This window comes from Polistes canadensis, unplaced genomic scaffold, assembly GCF_001313835.1.
Source record: "Polistes canadensis isolate GaletaPanama2010 unplaced genomic scaffold, ASM131383v1 scaffold_50, whole genome shotgun sequence".
In the NCBI taxonomy this organism is placed as follows: domain Eukaryota; kingdom Metazoa; phylum Arthropoda; class Insecta; order Hymenoptera; family Vespidae; genus Polistes; species Polistes canadensis.
The window spans coordinates 1-26828 of NW_014569597.1; the positions used below are offsets into that span (position 1 = coordinate 1).

Here is a 26828-nt window from a genome sequence, read left to right on the forward strand (position 1 = left end):
ATTCGTTTTTTAAATCATGATTGTTTTTATTCATGTTTTTCATTCATGAAAAATCTTTTGACTTGATATGAAACACAATTMATTTTATTTTGTATTTTTAATTATAGATTACTCATCAATTCAACGATTCAACGATTCATCAATTCATCGTTTCATCGATTCAACGATTCACCGATTCAACGATTCATCGATTCAACAATTCATCCAATTTAAATCAACTTCACGACATCATTCAACCAACAGCGAGGTGGACGAGTGTTTTGGAGCCATCGTAGAACTTCTACTGCCAATTGTTCAGTTTCATTTTTTWTTTTATTTTTTGGTAACAATTGGTAACGAGTAAGTCAATTTAAAGTCTTAAAAACAAAAAAAGATATATCTAAAAGAAAAATAACAATTTACAAAATATTTATACCTATTGTTTATACATTATGAATGATGAACCTATTTCTTTTCACTACCCTATAGGTTGTTGCTTTGGAAATCAACTTTAAATATATCCCCTGCAGGGGTATACCAACCTTACTTTCATTTTTTTCAAAGTGCGCTTGCGCTTTGAATTTGTGGTTGCGCATGCGTAAAACATATCTCCCACTCATGACGTCGCCATTTCATAATTATTCAAAGTGTAATAATTATTTTCAACTAATTAACGATAAATAAAAAATAATTCATTAATACAAGTTGAAGAGCTGGACAAACAAAAAGTCAGCAATTGATTGAAAACAAAAAACAATAGAAAACTTCATTGTTTTGCTTAGAAATGAGAAAAAACGTTTTTGTTTTTTCAGTTATTAATAACTAATCAAATAATTAATTACTAGAGAGTGAGCAATTTTGAATTTTGATTGAGCAAATAGTAAGCAATTTAGAGCACTTATTCATTTTTTTCTGCTGTTAAGGTTTTTTGCCAGCGTTCCTACGGTATTGCCCTAGGGATATTCCATAGACTCACCCTAGTGATCTGCCGTAATACTATGCAGTTTCTTTCTCGAATGGTAAAGTGGAATATGTAACAAGTATTTTAAAAATTTAATTAAATTGAAATATGTTACTCTCTTATTTATTATATAACATTTATTAAATCAATGTATATATCTGTGGCGGGTAGAGGCCGGGCGGTGCGACCTAAGCTCGCCGGTTGGGAAAGCTGAAAAAGGCCAGTTAAGTGAATACCTGAGAACTAGCAGCAACGTGGTGTGCCTTATATTATAACAATAACTACCTGTGAGCAAGGAGATGCCATAACAATGTGTGAATCAGTGAAATAATGAACAAATAAGTCATGTTGCTGGTTAGTAACTCCGTTAATTGAATAGTCGCAGGTTAGTAGAACTGCTTACTGCGGTAGTCTTGAGATGGCGCCAAAATGATTGACGCGGACGCCATATATTTTTAGGAATATATATCCCATGGAGCCTGTATACAAGGAGGACGATCGCTGTGTTATAAATGTGGCTACAATATTCACAATGAAAGGATGATTTCTATTGCCACTAGAGGGCGCGTCTAGTCGCTTAGTCCGGTTTTTAGAAACAGTAATTAAAACAAAAACATCAAAGAGACCTATTAATTTCATTTGTTTATTTATAAAATTACACGTACTTAAATCTAAAGTTAAGAACATTGCCGCCGTCCTCGTGGATAATTATTGTACTCGATATTCAGTCATTTTCAACAACACAAATTCGACACAAACGCCTGTCTCGATCGTCCTCCTTGTATATAGCTCCGTTATGTATCCTATCAAACATCTAAAAATCTAATAAGATTTAATTCACTTATTATTCTATGTTATTTCTCTCCTATTAGAAAAATTCGTTGTAATATATATATATCTACATACTCGTGTAAAAGAGATTTTAGTGTATATCGTGTATATAATTTATTTATAATTTATATTTTAAATTTAATTTTATGAAATTAATTTTCGTTTCAAGGTCGATTACCTTAGTCTATGAAGCAAAAATGTAGAATTTCCAGTTATTAGTAACTTATTTTATTAGTAATGTTTTACTATCTTCGAACTCGGTAATTGGTTAAAGCATTTCAAGGCCAGCCAATCATCTTCCATTTCGATCTGCAGGACAGATTTCTTTTGGTAGGTAGATGAACATAAACGAGTGGCAGTTAGGTCTTCGCGCGAAATAATCCATGCTTCAACGGAATCTCACATATTTCAACGTTTTCGTGACGTATGGAGAGTTCGTTCCATTGTTAAAAGCATATAATAAAGAAACAAATTAAGAACAAGAACACAAAGTAAATAAGACGTAACCTAAATCAGAAGTAATATTTATCCGGGAATCAAAGAAGAAAAAGACCGGTCATTTATCAATTAGATTTCCTGTTTAGATAACGTTTTTCGAAAATTTAAGCTTGCTTTATAGTGAAAGATTGAGCAAGAGGGTGAAAGGGAGAAATAGAAGTGGCGCCGGTGAAGTGGAAAAGGGGGAACATTAAGGTGGAAGGAGAAAGAACGCGAAGCCGGTAAGAACGATCGATCGTAAAAGAAAAGACCGTGTAAACCGTTCAACATCGTCCAAGAAAACTATTTTAAATCTGCTAAACTTCCTTAGAATTTTCCATACAAATTCTCGACGATTCAGGTAAATTTCTTTTTGATCTTTCATTATTAATATTTATCGTTAGTTTATTTTCTGTATAAAGATATAAATGATTATCGATTTTAACGGTATGTTTCGATTATCAAATTGACGCTAATTTCGATTATTGAATGTTTTTTTATTACGTACAAAAGTGATATATTCATACCATTAGTCAAACGTATATATTTGAATATCGATATACGTTAAGATAAAACTAAAAGTATAATAATAATGGTAACAAGTTTTTATCTTCATGTTTATGAAATTTCTTCTTGAAGGTAAATTATAATTGGAAGTTCCAAGCGTCTTTTAACATTTCATGATTCTAATACGTACTTTTCTTATGCTGCGTGTATATGCATCTATATGTGTATGTATCTATGTATGTTTATATATAGGTATGTTATTCGAAGTACGAGAGTAATCGATAATCGTATATAGAAAAGAATTCGCTTCATAGAATCGCATACTCAGCATTGTAGAGATCTTTTTGTTCATTAAAACGTCCTCGAAATATGCTGTTATATATAATTTTAGAAAATTTTTAACGATTTTACAATATTAAAAAAAAAGAAAAAATAACGATAGTAATTGAAAAAAAGAATATATAAATATATAATTAAAGCAAATAAGTGTAAAAAATACTTATTTTCTTATGAATTGAAATAAAATAGGAACTGGACTATTTATTATTAAACCTTATATGTCAAAAACGTTTCATACATTATTTATATCGACTCTAATAGATGCGATTAGACGAAACATTAAAATAATTTATATAATAAATCAAGTAACAACACATGCTAACGACTTATGAAAAAGGTGTATCTTTACTAATATTAGTGTTATAATTCGATCATATAATTTAAACTACTTTCAATTTGTTTAAAAAAGTACAGTATATATACATGCATATATAATTTTATATTCATTTTGTGTATGATCAATATTTAATAAATGATAATGAATACATTCACAGGAATACGTAGCAAATTAAAATGATATGTATATATACTGATGATTTATATAGAGATAAAAAATATATAGTTTAGTATATAGTTTAAGGTAAAACGAGTACAGTTCGTTGAATAATATATAAATACTTACAATATAGATAAGTTCTACTGATAGAAGTGTATATTCTCTTATGATAATCAACGAGTTAATGGAATACCCACATGTATATAATCTTCCTCCTCTCCCATTCTTTTTCTCTTTTTAATTGTATAATGATCATTATCAATATAATAATAGCTTTGGGAGTATTATCGAAATCGATCGAACCTCTTTCCCCATTGTTCTTCCTGTTAGTAGAATGAAATATGGGCGTGGTCGATGAAAGACAGACAGACAAACAGAATAAACAACGTTACGAAGTAAGTAGTTTAAATCGCAAATAGAAGACATGCGGTGAACACGTGAAACCGCGGTGTCACTGACAGGTGCGTTGTAATCCTATTTTTAAAAAAAAGAAAGAAAAACAAAGTAAAAGTATACTTTACAACTGCACCAAGTCACATAATAAATTTGTTCACTAGTTTGTAGCTTATTTTTAATTAGGAAACTAAAATTATTGAATATGTGATAAGCGACATAAGTAAATAAAATATGATATTGACTGACTAATAAATAATATCACAGTATTTTGTAATTTCGTCAATAATATAATAATATGTAATAGTATGGCATTGAGTTAGTCTGTAAGTAATGTTGAAATTGGCTATATCGTATATCTAAATAAATGGTATTGTTTAAAACCATATATTTATACTGAAAATGATTACATTGGTTATTAGTCAAGCCAATAGATGTATATTTTTTTAAGAGTTTCAAAATTCGTTGAAGGAACGTATCTTTTTAATAAAAGCGATATGTAGAATTATTCGGAGATAAAAATAATCAAGATGAATTGTCAGCGTTTGAAAGCTCATATGTGCGAATCACGCCGTCTGCTAACGCATTTGCGATCGCATTTGTTTGATAAGAATGTATGAAGACAAAAGCCTTAGAGCATGGTATTTCCGAGAAAATTATTATGTAGAGATACAACTTTTGACAATTTTATTGAAGTAAAGAAACACACACATAATAAGCAGTAATAAAGAATTTCTATGAGAAGGAAATTAAGAGTATAAAAATAATGATCGTTGGAAATAGTATTAAGCTTTATGAAACGAACAAAATAATTGCAGTATGTCTAGTAGTAGAGAATGATGTAAGGAGTTTTGTTATCAGGAAACATTTAAACCGTGTACATAATTCTTTCATAATGTAGCTCGCCACTAATTACTTTTATATCTTTATTTTACAAATGGTTCTTTGCGCATTGCTCGCAATTTGTGTCATTGTGATGAAACGAATATATATGTATGTTACAAACTTTTTAATTAGTTAGTTATCAGTAGGTTTAATAGAGGTACCCACAAAATATTATATATATTTCTTATTTTATAATTACCTATTATCTCTTCTTCATATAGGACTTATATAAGGATATATAGAATAGTCATAGTGGATATATATAGAAGAGTCATGCATACATTTCATATATTTTTATCTACTTATTTTATCCATACACATTTTTTATCAGCACGATTCAAACATTATTTCACAATTTTTTTTTAATAAAAAACATATGTTCGATGTATTTATGTTCGATCAGGCTTAACGTATAACGTATAACATATTACAGATTACCCTGGAACGAGAGGGAGATAGAGCGTAAATTTATTCTATATTTCAGGAAAGATTGAACTTAAAAAAGATAGTTACATGATATGCATATAGACTTTGTAATGTTAGTTATAAATATGCTATATATTGAATATGAAAATAGATGAATCATACGTAAAAAATTTATTCATTCAATTTATTATTGTCAAAAGAGAAAAAATAGAAATCTACGTGGAGATTAATAGGGAGATATATTCTATACGTACGTCACAGTGAACTATCATAATTTTTGTTGATAAGATTTTTTCATAATATCGACTAATATAAGAAGATATTCCTCAGAAAATCATTCATTCAATGATTTGACCTTAGGACGATAAAAAATCGAACATAATAAACATCGTACTATTGATGTTTTTTTAGAATAGATATTAGAAGATATATTTTTTTCGACGTTGAAGGAACTTGATTAATCGAGGAAATGTAAATCAAATATTATTGCGTAGCAAGAATATTAGATTTCTTATAGATACCTGCTAATACATTGGCAAAATGCCGCTCGTAAATTGGCAACGATAAGATTCCACTGTTCATTCTAATATTTTAGAAGCTAGACTACTTTCCTAATGCAAGTCGAATTTTTTAGATATAGATATAATTTAAGAATTTTTTACAAGGAACTTACACAATCCTTTTGAATTTTTCTATTTTTAGATATTATTTTTAGAGATTTATATTTTCTAAATCGTTTTTTGACAAATATAGTCTTTACTTTTAAGTAAATTAAACAAGATTATATTTCATTCATGCATTATCGTACGTGTATATTAACGCGGTAGTATAATTGATATATAATTGATAAAAATTATTCTAAATGTTTATTCAGTAATTTATTAAGAATCTGAAATATATTGGATTAATACAAATACGAATTGGTTCGTTTTCTTGCGAACGTAAGCGCCGTCATTAAAATAGAAATCTTATTCGAGTAATTTCGAAATGCGATCGTAACGCACATATATGCATATATTTACTTACGGGCATACGTCTTTGTACTTCGGGAACGGAATTATTAAATCTGCAGATATTCACGTTTGTCCTTGTTTCTTGAGAATCATTTTTATTCACCTGTACGTTGCTCTTTCATATCAAGTTTGATGTTTTGTAAACACCTATTCATTTTCATTCTCTTTTGTTTTCCTTCTATCGATTGTTAGAAATAAACTGGTATATCGAATTTATGTATGCTTTTTATTATACATAATAATATTTGATTTATCTTTCTTCTATTCAAAACTTGGTATGTTTAAGTCCACGATCTTAGTTTTACTGACAATAAGTATAATATTATCTTTAATTAGAATCCTAATCATAATTTCTAAATTCTCTCTTTTTTTATCCATCTGTTCTCTTAAAAAAATGAATTCTTTACAAATTCGTTGCTTTAGGCATAGTTTTATTAACAGAGAATCCCAATTGATGATACTAATCAATTTAATTAAATTAGCATTCTGATTAGTGAACATTGTATAATCAGAATATCGTCTCCAACATCCTCCAGTAAATTATTCCTAGAGAGATTTTAATTAGAATCACTGACAGATTCTTAATATTCTGAAATTCATAATAAGGAAGAATGAAAAAAAATGGTAAAAGTTATATAATTTGTAAAATTGATAAGCCATTAATAATGACAAATTCCTAAATGACGAATTAAATAAAAGATCATTAGTCAGATTAATTATGATGCTTTGAACTAAATAATCGAGAATAAATTCGATACGTCCGATAAATATACAAGAAAAAGAGGAAAGAAAAATAAAAACATTTTATAAACAAATTATCTTACACGAGTCGTTAACGTGAAATAAAAGGTATTCGTCGAAGACGTAAATGGCAGTGTGGTGGGGAGGATGAGTAGCGTGGTAGGAGAAAGCCCAATAGTGGGAAGAAGCGGTACAGTGGTGGGGAGGCGAAACTGTAGAAGTAGTGGTACTTCGAAGAGCTGGACAGTAGTACCTAACCTCCTCCGGATCACCTTAAGCTCCGCGTTTATCTTTCTATTTCTTCAACGTGGTGAACTCCCGCCTTTGCTGCCGGTCTATTTTACGAGTTCCTTCTTCGCCAGTTCTATTAACGGTCGAGGGTCTGCCGCCTTACCGAGAAAAGGAATAAGAAGAACGATTCTCCATTAACTATAATAACTCGTTCCTATTCTCTCTTTATCTCGTGACTAACTAAAACGTCTAAGGAATCTTCGAAAGATTTTTCTCCATTTTGTTTCTTCGTCTTTATTGACATAATACAAATTTAAGTTAATATAAGCTCAAAATTCAAAAGAATTCGATTGTCCCGGGAGGTCGGTGTCGTCCCCTATTGACAGACAAACGTGATTTTTTTCAAGGAAAAAAAGTGCTATTAGAAGAATAATTCATTTAGGGACTTCGTTCCGGTACCTTCAACGCAGTATTTTTTTTCTTCCGAGGTGAGTTTTTTCAGTTAGAGATAAAGGAAGACGATAATTTAGTATTCTATAGAAATTTTTATTTATGTTATTTGTCGCGAGGACATGATTTTATTTCATGAATTTAAAGTAACCGTCTGGAAGAGAAGCAAATTAAAGAAGAAGGTGGTGGGAGGAAGAGGAGGAAGAGGCTTCCTCTTTTTGTACGTATATTTTTATATCAAGCATCGTTTGGGACGAACATATATTTATTTATTTCCATTGTCGAGGAATATATAACTTTTTTTATTTATATAGTTATTAATGCGTAATAGTTATGTGATTGTCTCACGAAATGGATTGGAAAGATTTTTTGATTGTAATCGTCGTGAAGATAGCAATAACATCGAAGGTTTTTTGAATCGATTCAAATGCATTCGATAATTTTATTACTCAACTCGAATTTCAATTTGAAATCTTATAGATTTTGTTTTTCTTTAATTACGTTGCAATAAAAATAAAAATAAAAAAAAATAATAATAATAATAATGATAAAAGTAATTTTATATGTAATTTTTATAATAGTAATCGAGAAATCTTTAGAAAATTATATCGATAACGATTGTTATATAAAAAAGAAAAAGAGTAGAAGGAGTGATGGCAAAGAGCTTATCAAATATGTAACGTAACAATGATGGCTATGAACATCGACAATGACAAAGAGGAAAATTGTTATTAAAAGTAAGCCGAGACGAGTTCTTTACGTGTTTTCTTCTCTTTACATGTTCGCAAAGTCAATGAGCGTGTCTGACCTAGAACCGATATAACAAATCAGCATTTCAGATCTGACTTATAATGACCGTATAATTGAACAATGATATTTGAGAAATTGTAACTTATCAAAGCTATAAATTTTCAATCAAACGAACGATATATTTTATTAACAAAAAGCTTTCAACGGAATACTACATAGCGATACAAAATTTCGTGCGATTTCTAGGTTAATCTTTATAATTCTATCCTTTTATCGTACTTTTACAAAAATTATATAATGTGAATTATGGTATTTATTTATATTAGTAAAATTATGCTATTTAAGTAGAATTTCAATAATATAAGAATGTTTAAATATAATATAAAGTAACAAGTGTGACGTTAATTTCTATGGCATTATAAAGGGTTAATAAGGAAAATCAACAATGACATATAAATATTTAAGAAACAAAAAACGAAAAATAAATTTAAAAAAATTGAATTAGACAAATTCGAGACGTAGTTAGAATAAATTGACGATACGTTATCTCTTACAGATGCAGCACTGATGGCGTCGTACTTTGAGCTTCCTGTACATATGTACATACATACATACAAATATACATACATTCGTACATATACATCAATAACCTTTTGACATAAGTAATTACGTGAAATTACGCAGATATCGTTCGGTAAAAATAGTAACCACGCGTAAGAGAGTTCATTGATATTTTTCTATTCTAATCGATTAGTTTATCGCATGTTCCTTGCGTCAAATACTTGATCCTATCGTAATTTTCAATATATGTATGTGTAGTGATTATATATTGAGAAAACGTGATTATTGCTTGTGTGTAAAATGTGACATTCGATACGCGTTAATCGATTCGTATGGGAGAAGGCTGTAAATGTGCGCAATTTAAAACTATACCACGTGACCCCATGCGGTTTTGAAATACAAGACATACGTCGTTACGTCTTTCTTCTTATTTACCTTTTTTTTCTTTTTTATTACTTTTTTTCATCAATCCGATCGACGAAGGTCGAACCATGTATCAAGTATAAAATGTTCTTTTCTTTATTGGTTTAGTTTGAAACGAAGCCGATTGCAAATCCAATCATTTTTGGCTTCTCTCTTCCTCTATCTCTTTTCAATAAATATTTTCCTTCCGGCATTGCAATTTGATGTCGATTCAGGTTATTACTATGTAGTTTTTTCTTTTTTATAAATATTTAATTTTTTATTTAAGTATTTAATTGTTTGATTTGTGTGTGTGTGTGTGTTTCCATAGTATTGCTTATTTTATGTAGGATAATGTGTTTAATTCATTTTAATATTAACGTTCTGAAAATAATATTTCAATAACGAATTTAATTTATCTATAAACATTTTTGAGATGTGAAACGCATTATCTTTTATATATGATAATTGATCAACAATGTCTTAAAATAATATTGATTTTATTTTTATATCGGTTCGATAATCTCTAACTCGAGAAAATGATTCTTGTTTTCATCGTCAGGGTTCTGACTCTGCGCTTGAACGAACGCGTGGGCGTGAGATTTATTGATCTCTAGGCTATTTGGCTTTTCGCATCATGTGACGTAACTATGTATTTGCCCGGTGCATGATTAAATGCGACCGAAACTCCTCGTGCATGAAGCAAAAGAGTCGAGATTACTTTCAAAGCGATTGATCAAACTTATCGTATATAGAATATGTATGTATGCGTTTTGTCACTTTAGAAAGTGAAATGCATTAAATTCGTCGTTCATTGAACCAGAATAACTTGAGAAAACTCATTTTCGAGACACCCTCTCATTTATAGATTCATCAAAAAATTCATTTTTATAACTTTATATAAGTAAGCTATTCATTATTTCTCACTAGCGACATTATGGGTGAGTGTGGGTGTTGTTACACAAGAAATATCAAAAGATACAATAAAGTTATTTCGTGAATACTACAGGAATAACTTTGGAATTTCTCTGTTATCTTATTTGTTATGTTTTTTTTCACCTACAATATTCAGGTCACGTTCGAATTTGTGGTAACGTTTGGAAATTTTCAAATAGAATCACACGTTTTGAATATTTCATACATATGTAATTCCATTGAATGTCTTCTTGATATTTATTCAAGGAAGGATATATGTATATGATATAGATTAAATATCGATACAATTGTTCTTAATTCTTTTTATCTTGCTTTTTTGTTTAGATTGAAAACATGAGTTCTGGGGATTATTGGTCTCTTCCTCCTAAACAAGGTCTGTATGACCCAATACTTGAAAAAGAAGCTTGCGGCGTTGGATTTATCGTCGCTATCGATGGCAAAAGATCTCATAAGGTACAATATTATAATATTTGAATAATAAATGATATTTAATATATGTAGAAAATTTTCCCCAAAGTTTGGCTCATGTTTCAGAAGCGTATAAAATAATCAATGTTTAGTAGATATAAGTATGTATTATAAAATTGTTCTCAAATAAATCTCATAAGATTATTTTTTTTTATCATTTAATTTTACTGGTAATAAAAACAAAAATGTGAAAGTTCTTTTTTTTTGGGATTTCCATGATATGCTCTTGAAGTACAAATTCGTAATTTCTATAGGTTACGTTAACTGTTACTAATGATAAGAATCAATATTTCAGATTATTCGCGATGCTCAGATACTTTCCGCACGGATGAATCACAGAGGTGCATGTGCTTGCGATAATGATACCGGTGATGGTGCCGGTGTACTTTGTGCAATACCACATGAATATTATGCTGACGAGATTCGGTAAGAATATTTCCAAATATTAGAGGAAATACTTCCTACTTTCGACGGTTCTTCCCTTAATTTTGAAAGATAAAACAAATTGATTGTGTAGTACGTCATACAATGATAATATTTGTGTGGGGGATTTCTTTATCAATACTAAAAAGAATATATATATATATATCCTTTTCTTTATGATTATCAAAAATTTTCGCAATAGATATTCTTAATATTTGTTAACTACGGATTTTATCAGAAAATTCAACATATATAATAATACGTATTCGAGTGTGTTATCGTTTTAGCCATGACAGTGCAAATATACAAATAGAATATTTTTTTTAATATATATAACAAATAGAAGTTTTATTATCTATTCCTTATCATTAATTATAGATTTAGCTGTGATCAATAAAACTGATATATATATAAGTATTAAATTGTATAACTCTGAGTAATAAGTCTGAAAGTTGAGTCTAATTTGAGAGTTCCGTGCTTGTTGATTATAATCGTGCACAATTCATTGGAACTAACTAATTCTCTACGTAATCGTATACGAGCGATCAATTATATGAATCGTATAATATGTTACATATGTATATGTATTATATATGTTACCGTCATAGTGGGAAATTTGGCAATGCTAGCAATACCCCGGCATTGTCCTCAATGCAAAGTGCCTTTTGACAATGTCGAAAATGTATTCATGTACAGCGTATGCTGTGTATGCCTATTGCCCGATAATGTATTCTTTTCAATATTGCCTCTTAAGTTGCATTTGATATTCTATAAAATGCCTAAGTATTATGTTCAATGCTTAGAAAAAGTTCGTAAAAATTCTTCTGTTTCCGACTTTGTCAAAAGGCGCTTTGCATTGAGAACAATACCGGGGGGGGGGGTATTGCTAGCATTGCCGGATTTCCCACTATGCTGGTAACATGTATATAAATTGAATGCTAAGTACTCCAGCATTTATATATATATATATTATGCATTATAATGATATTACCGATAGCATATAATGAGGTTGTATTTATTCAATAATTTTAATTAATCGATGTAAGTTCTTATGGAATTTATTTTTTTTAGCGAGAAACAGAATATTGAGCTGCCTAGTCTCGGACGTTACGCTACTGGCATACTTTTCCTTGACAAGAATACCCATAAGGAAACTGAAGCTGCATTTGAAAAATTGGCTGAAGAATGTAGTCTAAGAGTATGATTTTTATTATCCTTGTAGTAATAATAATTGTAGCTGCATTTGTTAAATATATGTTATATTATATTATTATAATAATGTTAATTTACAGTAATGTTGTTTGAACATAATCATTTTTTTACAGGTAATTTGTTGGCGCGATGTTCCAACAGATAATACGCAAATTGGCCAAGTTGCAAAAAAATGTGAACCTTATATGCGACAAGTATTTGTTACGGGTGATCAAGAAGATAAAGAAATTCTTAAACGTCAGGTATTATTAGATTTTGGCATATCGTGATAATAGAAATTAAATGAGAGAAATTTTTACACTAAACTTGTTTAAATTTCTTTCCACGCAAATTGTAATATTTGATTTTACAATGTATCCTTGATTAATCTCTTTTTTAGATTTTTGTATTGAGAAAGAGATCATCTCATACAATACCTAAACCTGGATTAAGATATTATATCTGTTCGCTCTCTTTAAAAACTGTTGTCTATAAAGGTCAACTTACAGCGGATCAGTTATGGTCATACTTCGAGGATTTCAAAGTAAATATTAATCTCAATTATACATCACATATATACAGAAGATTTAGATAAAGTCCGATAAGACTTCTAATGTTTCGATGCACAATGACTACGTATAATACTACTTCCATGTGCATATGTTAACCCTATATATATATATAAGAATTTTTCAGTAAAATATTAAAAAATTTTGTTTGTTATAGTCACAAAAATTCGAGACATTTTTGGCATTAGTTCATACAAGATTTTCCACGAATACATTCCCTAGTTGGGAAAGGGCACACCCATTGCGGTAAATAACAAGTATTATTAGCTCTTGATAACAATATTATCTATTATAAGAAATAGCTGTCTAAATAAATATCATGTTATTATTTGATTTATTATTAATAAATTATATCATATTTTCTTAATCTCATAGATTACTTGCTCATAACGGTGAAATCAATACTTTGCGAGGAAATGTTAATCTTATGAAAGCTCGAGAAGGTGTTATGAGCAGTAAAATTTATGGTAATCAACTGAAAGATCTTTATCCGGTCGTAGAACCAAATCTTTCGGATTCTGGTGCAGCCGATTGCGTACTTGAATTCTTAGTAATGGCGGGACAACGTTCATTGCCTGAGGTATTGCCATCATTATCTATACTATATTAATTTTTAAACTTGTATTTATTTAGTCATGCTAACCATTTATTTGAAATACTGATTATAAATATAATGAGCCATTAAATCACAGTCTATTTTTTATTGTACATCAATAGATTAATTGTTTTTATTATAGTTGGGAGAATAAATTCGATAATTTCTTTTGAATTGTAAATTAAATGAAACAGTTTTATAGAATGTAGTACATATAAAATTTAATACATAGGCGGTCATGACTATGGTACCGGAGGCTTGGCAAAATGATCTTACAATGGCCACGGAGAAAAGAGACTTTTATCATTGGGCCGCGTGTTCTATGGAACCATGGGATGGTCCAGCTTTACTGACATTCACCGATGGTCGTTACGTTGGCGCTATCTTGGACAGGTAGAAAACTTGTACTACATTTTATCTTAGCTTTCAATCTTTTTCATGAGATCTGATTATTATCACGAGTAGTTATTATAATACTGCTAAATTTATAATGTTATTTGCGAGGAAAAAATTGATGTAGAAACAACAACAAAATCTATAAAAAGAAATTATTTTTATATCTATGTTACTTTATAATATGGACATATACATATAGCAATATTAATTCTACTTGTATGGACAAAACGTGTGGTATAAAGACATGATGTATCTGTCATCAGCATGTTAGAGTTAAAAATAAGAATTCTTCAATGAATTATACGGTGTCATGAGAATGGCTAACGAGTATAATAGTACGAATATATAATATATATTTAAATAAAATAATATATATAAAAAAGAAGCAGAGAAATCGTTTAAAGGTAAACATGGATTGGTAGTGTAGAGGGAAGACAGGCATAAACAGATTTATGGTAGAAATTAATATTAAAAAGTAAGGATATATAAAAATCTAATTGCGATGTAACATTTGTGTTTTCCGCGTTTTGCACTTATTATATCATAGACTTCTCAGCTTCATATTGTAGTTTGATTACATACAAAATAAAGTATATATCGTATTATCGCTCGCTTCCCTCTGCGGTTCTTGGGTGTCTAGCAATGTGGCATTTCGTTACACTGCGCGGCGTCATATACAGAGCCTGGAGTATAAAATCGGTGTTGTGTTTATTACGATACTTACATATATCGTATTGTATCCAACTGTGTATATGTGTGGGGTGCCTAATTAAATGAAGGTAAAACCGGATTAGGTGTGTGCGTGTACAGAACTACTTATATACGAATGCCGGCAGGAAGGCAAGCGAACAAACAACAATATAGACAGCAGATACTAGTTTGCGACACAGAGGTGATAATAAAAAAGACTTTTTTGAATTTTTGTTTGGCAGAAATGGCCTGCGCCCCTCGCGCTTCTACGTCACTAAGGATAACGTGATGGTGATGGCGTCCGAAGTGGGCGTTTATGACACACCGCCCAGCAATATAACCCTGAAGGTAATCAAGGAATTAAAGGAAACAACGGCTCTCTCTCTCTCTCTCTCTCTCTCTGTGGGAATTTTTCAGCAGAATTAGCTCTTCTAATAGTGCTAATTATTTAAGCGTATATAACTCCCTTCGTCTATCTTCGTCGTCGCCTTCGTCGTCGTCATCTTCGTCTCTATGCCATCTTTTTCTCTCTCTATTCCTCTCTATATTATTCAAATATAGAGGAATTTTAGCTCTAGGGACAAATCTTTTTACAAGGAAGGACACCACCTACTGTTTTCCTCGATTGAACCACAGCTGGTCGAGTATCTTCTTCTGCTATCTCGTTCAAGATGACAAAAATCAGAAGATGAACGCTACTTGAGGATTGCGTTAAGATGCATTTATAGCTAAGCAATATAAAGCTGAAACCATTCTACAAAAAACTCTTGCTTCGTACATACATACATGTTCATTTATCATACATAATTAATTTTTTGCCATTATTCGCATTGCTCCCATTTAACATTACTCACGTTAGTGATTCCTTTCCCACGACTTATCATTTTTTTCTCTTTTTCTTTTTTTTTTCCTTATATGTATATATATTTATAGTTAAAAGTATTCTTTATATCATATATACGTCTTAGTTTTCATTCTTTTTTATTATACATTTTTAGTATATACTTGTTTCTTGTCACATACTCGAATAATCGAATTAATTTTGATCAGAGATAATAATTATGAAGTCGTGAGAATAGAATCATTGAAAAAAGAGAATCGCGCGTTCCACGAGGGTGAAGTTATCTTTGAGGGATAGATAAAGAATTTAAACAAAACAGAAAAAGAATGTTCGCAATATAATTGTTATATCTGTTTTCATTCTTCGAGGTTGCATCAGTAGAATGTTAAACAAAAGTATATTAGTTGTTTCATCTGTTCGGTAAGGATAGAATGACACCGTCTAACATACATATGTTTTTATGCTATTGTATTTTATTGTATGCGTAATGGCAAATCACATGCTATGTTTTATTTATTTTTTCTCATGTCATATTTATGATGTATAATTTGTCATTTAGGGACTAGGTATGTATAAAGCAGTAGGACCGTCATCCAGTGCTGTCATAAATGCCGATCATTTGTAAAGTTTAATTGAAGATGATTATTCATGCTTTGTTTTATTTACAGAGTCGTTTGAAGCCTGGCAGAATGCTCCTTGTTGACACTGAAGAAAAGAAGATTATACAAGATGTTGAACTAAAACAACACATTGCGAGAAGCAGGCCCCATTCTAAGTGGCTTAAAGAACAGGTAATTGTTATGCTTTTGTTTTTTATTTCTATCTTTTTTTAACGATATATATTATATTCTTCATTGTTTTTGTAACATCGCTTTGTGTTAAATGATAACTTCATTGTATATATTGTTATGTCAAATCATATTCATGTGCCATAACGATCAATGGGATGCACACTTATATAACAAAGCTAATTATTATTATATAAAAAGTTCTACTAAATATGTGCCTCGGCACAATTTTGATAACATATAATTATTGGGTGTGATTTAAGTCACGAAGAGGAAAGTGTTCTTTTAAATAGAGGATATACTAATACCAAATAATCTTTTTCAATTTTCCTATGTGCTGACATCCATCGTGTTGTGTGCAGAGGGTGAGTCGTAACATTAAAGAGAGGTGTTGTGAGCTTAAATCATATTGCTAGTTTATGGAAGTATTAGATATTTTTTCAATATTACTTACATATGTGTATAAATATTACATTAGGAAGCAGTATATTGGTATCCCTAGAAGTTTTTAGTATTAAGCTTATATCTTAGTGTTTTTTCTGTGGCTCATTTATATTTTTGATATTTCAATAGGATTGGGATTTGCTCTTATCTTTTATTTTCACTATGTAGTATAAAAGTTAGACAACTTTGTTAATTCTTATTAGATAGACCAAATGGTGTTTTAAATATTTCTTATTTTTAGTATTTCTTTTATTTAGATTAAAAAAAAGTACACATACTTGAATTTATTATTTATTCATTTTAAAGTAAAAGTTTAAATCTATACATTTCCATTATAATAGTATGCTTTTTAATATTATCGTTGCTATTTCTCATCATTGCTATATCATCACAAAAGTACTGGAGAAAATATTGTAAATACAATATATATAATTTTATCGTTTATTTATTTGTGTGAGATATTGTGCTTATTAATAATTAGTTTTGCTTTTCTGTTATAAGTTTGTATAAGTTACATTTGGTAACATTGAAGCTTTCTTAAAAACAGATAACGATGGATGAATTACGTGCTGCTCATGCCGCTAATAGTGGTACATTGAATATGGTTGAAAATGGATACAATTCTGATGTCCAGAAAAACAATGCTATCAATGGTCTTAATGAAATTTCGGCTGTCAATCGTGTCTGGGGTGGCGATAAAAGATTGTCTTTATACGGATATACGTTGGAGACCATCAATTTATTGTTACTTCCAATGGTACAATCTAAGTATGTAATATATTTTTCTTATTCTATTATATATTATCATTTAATATATTAAATACTTTATTATTTATCATTTTATAGAAAAGAAGCCCTTGGCTCCATGGGTAATGATGCACCACTTGCGTGTTTGTCACAATTTCAACCTTTACCATACGAATACTTTAAACAATTATTTGCACAGGTATTTTAAAAATGTTATGTTTAATATTTTTATTTTTGTTCATTTTATAGAAAATATTTATTTAATCTTTTTTTTTTTCATATTAGGTGACAAATCCTCCAATTGATCCATTCAGAGAAAAGATTGTCATGTCGATGCTTTGTCCAATCGGTCCTGTAAGCAATATTTTAGAACCAAGCGAGCTTCAAGTACATAGATTGTTCTTAGAACAGCCAATTTTATCTCTCGATGATCTTGAAGTTCTTAAGCAAACCAAACACCGTGGATGGAAAACTAAGGTTATTGATGCTACTTATCCTGTTGAAGATGGACCTCCTGGTTTGGTAAAGACTCTTAACCGTGTATGTGACGAAGCTAACGAAACTGCTAGAGGTGGCTATCAATTAATTGTTCTATCTGATCGCCAAGGTGGTCCAGAAAGGTAAAATTTCATAGCATTGATTTAAATCATGATAAGTAATTGTCATTCTTTACATTCAATAATTTCAATAATTGTTGATTATGTAGAGTTCCTGTTAGCAGTCTATTAGTATTAGGAGCAGTACATCACTTTTTGATTGAAGAGAGACAACGAATGAAAGTTGGTCTCATCTTGGAAACTGCTGAAGCTAGAGAAGTACATCATATATGCGTATTACTTGGTTATGGTGCAGATGCTATTTGTCCATATCTTGTATTTGAAATGTCAAAAAATTTAAGGGCGGATGGAGTTTTTGATTATACATTTACTGATGAAGTCGTATACAAGGTAACATACATAGAAACTTATAAATCAAAGATGATCAAAGAAAAATCATGTATTTTTTTGAATAAAATGAAATGCATATGTTCTTTTAGAATTATTCTGAAGCTATGGAACGTGGTATAGCAAAAGTAATGGCAAAAATGGGAATATCAACTTTACAATCTTATAAAGGAGCACAAATTTTTGAAGCAGTAGGATTAGCTGACGAAGTTATAGATAAGTGTTTCAAGGTATGTACAAACTTATAATTAAGGAAAGAAAATATATACATTCATTTTCTATACATTTTAAAATGTTCATTCTAAAAATGGTCTGTTACAAATGATTATATACTGGATCCAATTAATGATGGTTATATGATTCAATCAAAAACATGATGTACTCGAGATCAAAGAAATGATGCTTTTAAGTATTATAGATAAATTTTTGAAAAAACCTTATGCATTTGTATCTAGGGCACTCAGTCACGTATTGGTGGAGTAACATTTGAAATATTAGCGAAAGAAGCTTTTGAAAGGCATCAAATAACGTATTCTACAAAACCAATGGATATGTTAATAATTCGTAATCCGGGTATTTATCATTGGCGATCTGGTGGAGAAAAACATATCAATGATCCTGGAAGTATCGCTAGTTTGCAGGTAAGTGGTATTAAAATTTATTGTAATTTATTTATTGCTATTCTATTTAGTATTATATTTTCATTTATTATAGAAACAGTATAAATAATACAGTAATTCTTTCAGGATTATGTTGTTTCTAAAAGCAATAATGCTTACGAAAATTATCGTAAAATATCAATGGACATGGTTCAAAATTGTACATTGCGTGGTCAATTAGTACTTAAAACATTAGATACGCCAATAAACGTAGATGAAGTAGAACCTGCTTCTGAAATTGTTAAACGATTTGCTACTGGAGCTATGAGTTTTGGAAGTATCTCACTAGAAGCTCATACAACATTAGCAGTAGCTATGAATCGCATCGGAGGTAAATCTAACACAGGCGAAGGTGGTGAAAATGCAGATAGGTTAATATTTTTATTTTATTTTGTATCTTATTAAATTTGTCTTTACATATAAAAAAAAAATTATTGTTCACCAGATATCTTAATCAAGATCTAGAATTTAACAAACGTTCAGCTATAAAACAAGTAGCCAGCGGTAGATTTGGAGTAACTTCAAGTTATCTGGCTAATGCCGATGATCTCCAAATTAAAATGGCTCAAGGTGCAAAACCTGGAGAGGGTGGAGAATTACCTGGCTATAAAGTAAGTGCCACTTTTGATTTTATCTCTTGTAATAATATTTAATTTTTATTTCAATTCTTTTGTTTATTTAGGTCACCACAGATATTGCTGCAACCAGACACTCGGTAGCTGGTGTAGGTCTTATTTCACCACCTCCTCATCATGATATTTATTCAATAGAAGATTTGGCTGAATTAATCTATGATTTAAAATGTGCGAATCCTAATGCTCGTATATCTGTTAAACTTGTATCAGAAGTTGGAGTAGGTGTAGTTGCAGCAGGTGTAGCAAAGGTACATTACTTTAAATAAACAACCGTACAATATTCGTACACAAGTATAAGTTATAAAGAATCATTTCTGATGTGATTATTGTAAAATTATATCATACATGTATGTGTATGTGTATGTGTAGGGTAAAGCAGAACATGTAGTGATATCTGGTCATGATGGTGGTACCGGTGCTAGTAGTTGGACAGGCATTAAATCTGCAGGCCTTCCATGGGAATTGGGTGTAGCAGAGACGCATCAAGTTTTGACATTGAATAATCTTCGATCACGTATGGTAGTTCAAGCTGACGGACAGATGCGAACAGGTTTTGATATCGTAGTTGCAGCATTACTAGGTGCAGATGAATTTGGTTTCAGTACAGCTCCTTTGATTGCCATGGGATGTACTATGATGAGAAAATGTCACTTGAATACTTGTCCTGTTGGTATTGCAACGCAAGATCCTGTACTTAGGAAAAAATTTGAAGGAAAACCAGAACATGTGATAAATTTCTTCTTTGCTCTTGCCGAAGAGGTACGTTGTATATAACATATATCGTAATATTAAACTATATTTTTATGTATTATAAAAAGTATAAAGAAACAAAGGGTGAGGCTACTTGATACAGTAAACAATGTTTCACTCAACATTGTAGAGTAAGTCTTACAGGTATAAATTTTTCGTTACGAAACAACAAATATACTTATTTTCTTTAAGTTGTTTACTTTTATTTACGAAGAATTTTTTATTTGCATGTTTTAACAGGTTCGTCAGCACATGGCGAGTCTTGGCATTAAAAAATTCCAAGATTTAATAGGCCGTACAGATTTTCTTCAAGTACGCGACGATATAATTATTGATAAAGCGAGAACATTGAGCTTCGTAAATATTTTACGAAATGCATTGGAATTAAGACCAGGTGTGAATATTCGTGGTGGTTCTATTAAGCAAGACTTTCAATTAGAAAATAGACTTGATAACGAATTGATTAGATTGGCTGAACCAGTATTAAATGGGAAAGAAAAACGCGTTGATATTGAAATGAATATTAACAATGAATGTCGAGCATTTGCATCTACTTTAAGTTACAAAATATCTAAGTATGTAAAATTGTTTCTTAATTATTTATTTTTTTATGAATAAAATATAAATATAATTTATGAATATTAAATTTTAAACATATCTTTTTATTTATTGCAGACAATTTGGCGAAGATGGTTTGCCAGAGCATAGTATTAATATCAAAATGAAAGGTTCAGCAGGTCAAAGCTTTTGTGCTTTCATGACAAAAGGTATTCATGTGACACTCGAAGGAGATGCTAACGATTATGTAGGAAAGGTACAACGCGTGTTATTTAATTATTATATATTTATATTATCATGTGTGTTTCATATTGATATTTTGATTATTTTCTTTTCGATGATAGAGTCTTTGTGGGGGTGAAATCGTGATATACCCACCAAAGGAATCAAATTTCAATTCTGAAGCTAATGTCATAGTAGGAAACGTTTGTCTTTATGGTGCAACTTCTGGAAAAGCTTATTTCCGAGGTATTGCAGCCGAGAGATTTAGTGTTCGTAATAGTGGAGCTGTAGTAGTTGTCGAAGGTGTAGGTGATCATGGTTGTGAATACATGACTGGTGGATGTGCTGTCATTCTTGGACTGACAGGACGAAATTTCGCTGCTGGAATGTCTGGAGGGATAGCCTATGTTTTTGACGTTGATGGATCGTTTAAAAGGTAAATTCTAGCTATGAAAATATTCTTTTAATCTCTTTAATGTTTTATATATGTTCTACATATATTATAAATATTTTAGCAAATGTAATCCAGAAATGGTTGAGTTACTGCCACTTAACAACCCCGACGATATAGCTCATGTAAAACAGTTGTTGGAAGAGTTTGTTGAAAAGACTGGTTCACTTATTGCTAAGGATTTGTTGATTCTATGGCCTGAACCAACAACAAGATTCGTTAAGGTAAGTTTTTCTAATTGCACAAATAAAGTATATAACATTTTATATAATTTAATCATATTTAATAAAAAAAAAATAGGTATTCCCTTACGAGTACCAGCGAGTATTGAAGCAATTAGAAGAAGCCAAACAAGATCAATCGATCCTTAATGGAAATTCACAGACTGATTCCACATTGAAAGATATTGAAGATGTTGTTACAGATACAGAAGCAGCACAAAAAAAATTAGATAAAATAAGGTAATTAACGATTAAGATTGAGCAATTAAATGCGTTGTGCAATTAATGCGATTTAAAATTAAGGAAGAATAAATTTGTGTATATGACATTTTTAGAGGATTTATGAAATATAAGAGACACACAGCATCTTACAGGGCAGTTGAGAAGCGAATGGATGATTGGGACGAAATTTACAATTTTAAAGTTGTAAGAAAAGGATTACGTACTCAAACAGCAAGATGTATGGAATGCGGGGTTCCATTTTGTCAAAGTAGTTATGGTTGTCCACTTGGAAATATTATTCCTAAGTGGAATGACCTTGTATTTCATTCCAATTGGAAAGAAGCACTTAATCAACTCTTACAAACTAATAATTTTCCAGGTAAGCTACTCAAATATCATATAAATCAGTATAAAATGCACGTAATTAAATTATATTGAATTATAGAATTCACTGGAAGAGTATGTCCTGCACCATGTGAAGGAGCTTGTGTACTTGGTATATCGGAACCTCCGGTTACTATAAAAAATATTGAATGTGCAATAATTGATCATGCATTTGAACAAGGATGGATTCTTCCACATCCTCCTACAGCAAGAACTGGATATACTATAGCAGTAATAGGTTCTGGTCCAGCTGGTTTGGCTGCTGCTCATCAGTTAAATAAAGCTGCGCATTTAGTAACTGTATACGAAAGAAATGATCGTATTGGAGGATTATTGCAGTATGGTATACCTACAATGAAATTATCCAAGCAAGTTGTACAAAGAAGGGTAGCTTTATTAGCAGCAGAAGGTATAGTTTTTAAGACCGGTGTCAATGTTGGAAAAGATATTACTGTTAAGGTAAATACATTTGTTTTGTAATTTATAAAAAAGTTCTAATTATAATATATTTTATTAAGAATTAAGATATTTATTTAAAAATATATTATATTTTTTGTAGGAATTAAAAAATCAGTATGATGCAGTATTGCTTTGCACCGGTGCAACTTGGCCTAGAGATTTACCAATTCCTGGTAGACAACTCGAAGGAATTCACTTTGCTGTTAGTTTCCTGGAACATTGGCAAAAAAAGCAAATGGGCAATGAAACTCCTCTGAATTTACGACTTATGGCTCAGGATAAAGATGTTATCATAATAGGTGGTGGCGATACCGGCTGTGATTGCATTGCAACGTCTTTACGTCAGGTATCACATTGCTTTGAATACTTTTATTGTGTAATTAATATTGTAATAGTATAATAAGTAACTGATAAGATAAGGCAAGTAACAGTTTCCATATCTTTTTTTTTTTATAATATTATAGGGTGCTAAGACGATTACTACTTTTGAAATCTTACCTGAACCACCTGTAAAACGAGCTTCAGATAATCCTTGGCCTCAATTCCCTCGAGTATTTAAAGTAGATTACGGTCACGAAGAAGTGGCTTTGAAATTTGGCCGTGATCCTCGTCAATTCAGTACTCTTAGCAAAGTAAATAACAATTTATATTAATATATTATACGAATATTTGAATATTAATTAAAAATAAATATAATATTGAAATTAGGAATTTTTGGATAATGGTAATGGGCATGTGAGCGGTATCAAAGCTGTGACTGTAGAATGGACGAAGGATTCTGCTGGTCGATGGAAAATGGATGAAGTTCCTGGAACTGAAAAGGTAAATAAGATGATAATCAATTAAAATGATCAATGGGATAGCGCGTAATCTTGTTTTATTGTATCTGTTAGGTTTATAAGTGTGATTTAGTTCTACTTGCCATGGGATTCTTGGGTCCAGAAAAATATATTGCTGATGAGTTACAAACGAAAATGGATGCTCGTGGTAATTATGAAACCTCCGTAGGCAAATACAAAACTAGTTTGCCTGGAATCTATGCAGCTGGAGGTAAATACACATTTTATGTGTACAATTGAAAAAAGTACATGTACAGTAATATATTAATAATATAGCTTAGGAAAAAGTATTGGCACGGACTAAATAGTTCGTATAATAATACTTTTGTTTGAACCTTTACATATAATTTGAGGATATATAATAATTTTGATATTTAGATTGCCGACGAGGGCAATCTCTGGTTGTTTGGGCGATAACAGAAGGAAGACAAGCAGCAAGAGAAGTAGATGCTGATTTAATGGGATCGACTGGCCTTCCTGGAGCTGGCGGAGTTATAACTGGCGTTGTTGTATAAGAGGGTAGATGGAAAGAAATAAAAGAAATTTTCATGGAATCATATCGAAAGCTGTCGAACGATAAATGAAAATCGTTCGGCGCGGAGTGGTCTGCCATGTAGAGGAAATACAAGTTGGTTTTTTCAAGTATTTTAGCATAGCTAGGAAGCTAGTGAAAATATAAAGAGCAGGAAATATCAGAATATCACAAAAGGAGATATTTAAGTTGAATATTAATGAGTAACTTCATTCGAAAGCATATTAACAAGGCTAAATGATCTTTTTCTTACATCAGAAAATGTTCATCTTTCGATTTAAAACTATTTACTGATTTTTTGGCTTACTTTTTTTTATCATGAAATATTTTTTCCACATTGAGAGCAGATTATTATCAAATAATAGAATCAAGAATGAATATGTAGATATATCAACACACATTATATTATATTGAGATAATTAAAAAGAAATTGTCGGAATAAGACAGGAAAGAAATTATATAGCAGGATTATGAAAAACAATAGGAAGAGAGACGGTAACGTACATGTTCGAAACGATACGTTCTTATTAATTATTAATAGCAAGATTGAAGTTCCAATAATAATTAACTAATTATTTTGGGCCAAAATAGTCTCATTCTTTCTATAAAGAAAAAATGTATGTAAATTCTGTCACGTTATGTGATTTAATATTATGAAGTTAAAAAGAAGTAAAAACATGTGTATCTATTTTATCATTCGTGATAATATCTTTAATCGAATGATAGTATGATGTTAGTATGAAAATAATGTAAATGGTAGAAGTACATACGTAAGATAATTTATAATATCACTCGCAGTTCGATGATTATTATTTACTTATAACTTTGACTGCTGATGATCGATGGTTGTTATTTTATTGGGGTAATATGTTTTATATTGTTATAATTATATATTTCTCGAATATATTGACTAATGTGATCAATCAAGTTAATGTATTGATTAGAGAGAGAATAATCCAGTAGAATAATACAACAGCAGAAGCAGCAGCAATATGCAGTATTTCTTGAGCCTTGCATAGAGTAGTTTTTTTTTTTATAACATAAGAATGGGTTAGCTAACAAAAGAGAATACAAGGCGGGCCTTAAGTTTCTAGGAAATTTTAAAAATTAATTGCTTTTTTGACATTTATGCTAATTATTTTATAGTCAGATTAGGAGATTACAAGTTTATCTTGTAAGTTTATCTTGTAAACCATAGCTCTAATTACGAGTCTACAAAATCTCTTAATTTTTAAGATATCCTTTTAGAACTTCTTACCCATCCCATATAAAAAGTGATTATGTACCGTCAATAATAATAATAATAATAATAATAGTAATAATAACATTGATGATTCATCAAATCAAGTAGGTAATTCTATTAATGATCGATCTGCGTAATAACAATTTTGGAAAAAAATGTATGCACTTCTTTTAAATTTGGAAGTATTCAAGTTGGTTGTGTGTCTCGTATATTTTACAACAGTTATCTCGTAGAGTCCGGTTTTATTATAACCGACATTAAGTATATGATTTGTTTTTAATAATTCATAAGTTTTTCAACGAATATTTCAATATATCATGATTAAGTGATCGACTTATATAGAAGTGATACTAGTAGATCATTTTTTGCATACATGCCTTAATGGTATTTGTGTATATTCACACAAGGCATGTATAAAAATTGTGTTTTTTCTTCGCGTAAATCATTAGTGAATATTTATGTTTATTCACTTTGTCATCGTACATTTTGATAAGTAAAGATATATCCCTTAGATAACATGACGCAAGTAACCAGATATGGCTGCTCTATTCTGCAAGAATCTTGTTTTTTTTTTTTATTATTATTAAAATTTTTAAAAAATATTTGAAATTTGATTCATTTGGATGGTGTAAATAAATTTAAGATTTCATAACAGTAATATAAAAATAATGATGCATTTAATATATAAAATTTACTGTTAAAAATGTTTATATACTATATTTATTTATTTTAAAATTATCATATTTTTTATATTATTGTTTCTTTCTTGCATTTGAAATATTATATATATTTTAGTTATATTTAATTGCGGCAGGAACAGACCGTAACTAGTAACGTGTGTCATGCTCCAAGACAATAAAAAATATATTTCTGCGTCATAGAAAAACAGTAGTTTTTCAATAAAGGTCCGAAGGTAAAGGGTTTGCTAGTCTGTTTTTAAATACTTGAAATTGGCATTTCAAGACTTAAATAGTCGATAAAAGTATCACTTAAATAATAATCGTAACAGTAAATAAAGTTAATTAATGATTCGGATAAAGGAAATAGATATATATATATATATATATATATATATATTGAAAGAAATATTGTCTATGAAAATATTTTATCTTGCTATCTGGAATTTCCCATATTTATATCATTTCATGAAAAAAATATTAAGAAGAATAATTGCAAAAT

The 26828-nt window shown here is 30.2% G+C and overlaps 1 protein-coding gene across 6 annotated transcripts; it reads left to right on the top strand.

The window, feature by feature from the left end:
* The first annotated feature begins 2105 nt into the window (after positions 1 to 2105).
* LOC106785427 (putative glutamate synthase [NADPH]) lies at positions 2106 to 26069 on the top strand. 6 transcript variants are annotated; one of them, XM_014745879.1, is made up of 35 exons: positions 7269 to 7767; positions 7877 to 7949; positions 10703 to 10831; positions 11142 to 11272; positions 12341 to 12467; positions 12595 to 12723; positions 12861 to 13004; positions 13187 to 13275; positions 13405 to 13609; positions 13857 to 14017; positions 14953 to 15058; positions 16220 to 16342; positions 16702 to 16704; positions 17331 to 17551; positions 17630 to 17729; positions 17816 to 18150; positions 18237 to 18477; positions 18567 to 18704; positions 18930 to 19115; positions 19221 to 19504; positions 19579 to 19744; positions 19816 to 20016; positions 20138 to 20527; positions 20759 to 21093; positions 21194 to 21332; positions 21421 to 21734; positions 21814 to 21973; positions 22050 to 22210; positions 22306 to 22571; positions 22638 to 23035; positions 23136 to 23381; positions 23500 to 23667; positions 23744 to 23857; positions 23929 to 24085; positions 24253 to 26069. In XM_014745879.1, the coding sequence occupies exons 3-35, from the start codon at positions 10712 to 10714 to the stop codon at positions 24387 to 24389; spliced, it is 6195 nt and encodes a 2064-aa protein (XP_014601365.1). In that variant the 5' UTR covers positions 7269 to 7767; positions 7877 to 7949; positions 10703 to 10711; the 3' UTR covers positions 24390 to 26069. The 6 variants fall into 6 exon arrangements, with proteins under 6 accessions (XP_014601364.1, XP_014601365.1, XP_014601362.1 ...); XM_014745878.1 differs by lacking the exons at positions 7269 to 7767; positions 7877 to 7949 and adding an exon at positions 2106 to 2609; XM_014745876.1 differs by lacking the exon at positions 7877 to 7949.
* The last annotated feature ends 759 nt before the right edge of the window (positions 26070 to 26828 follow it).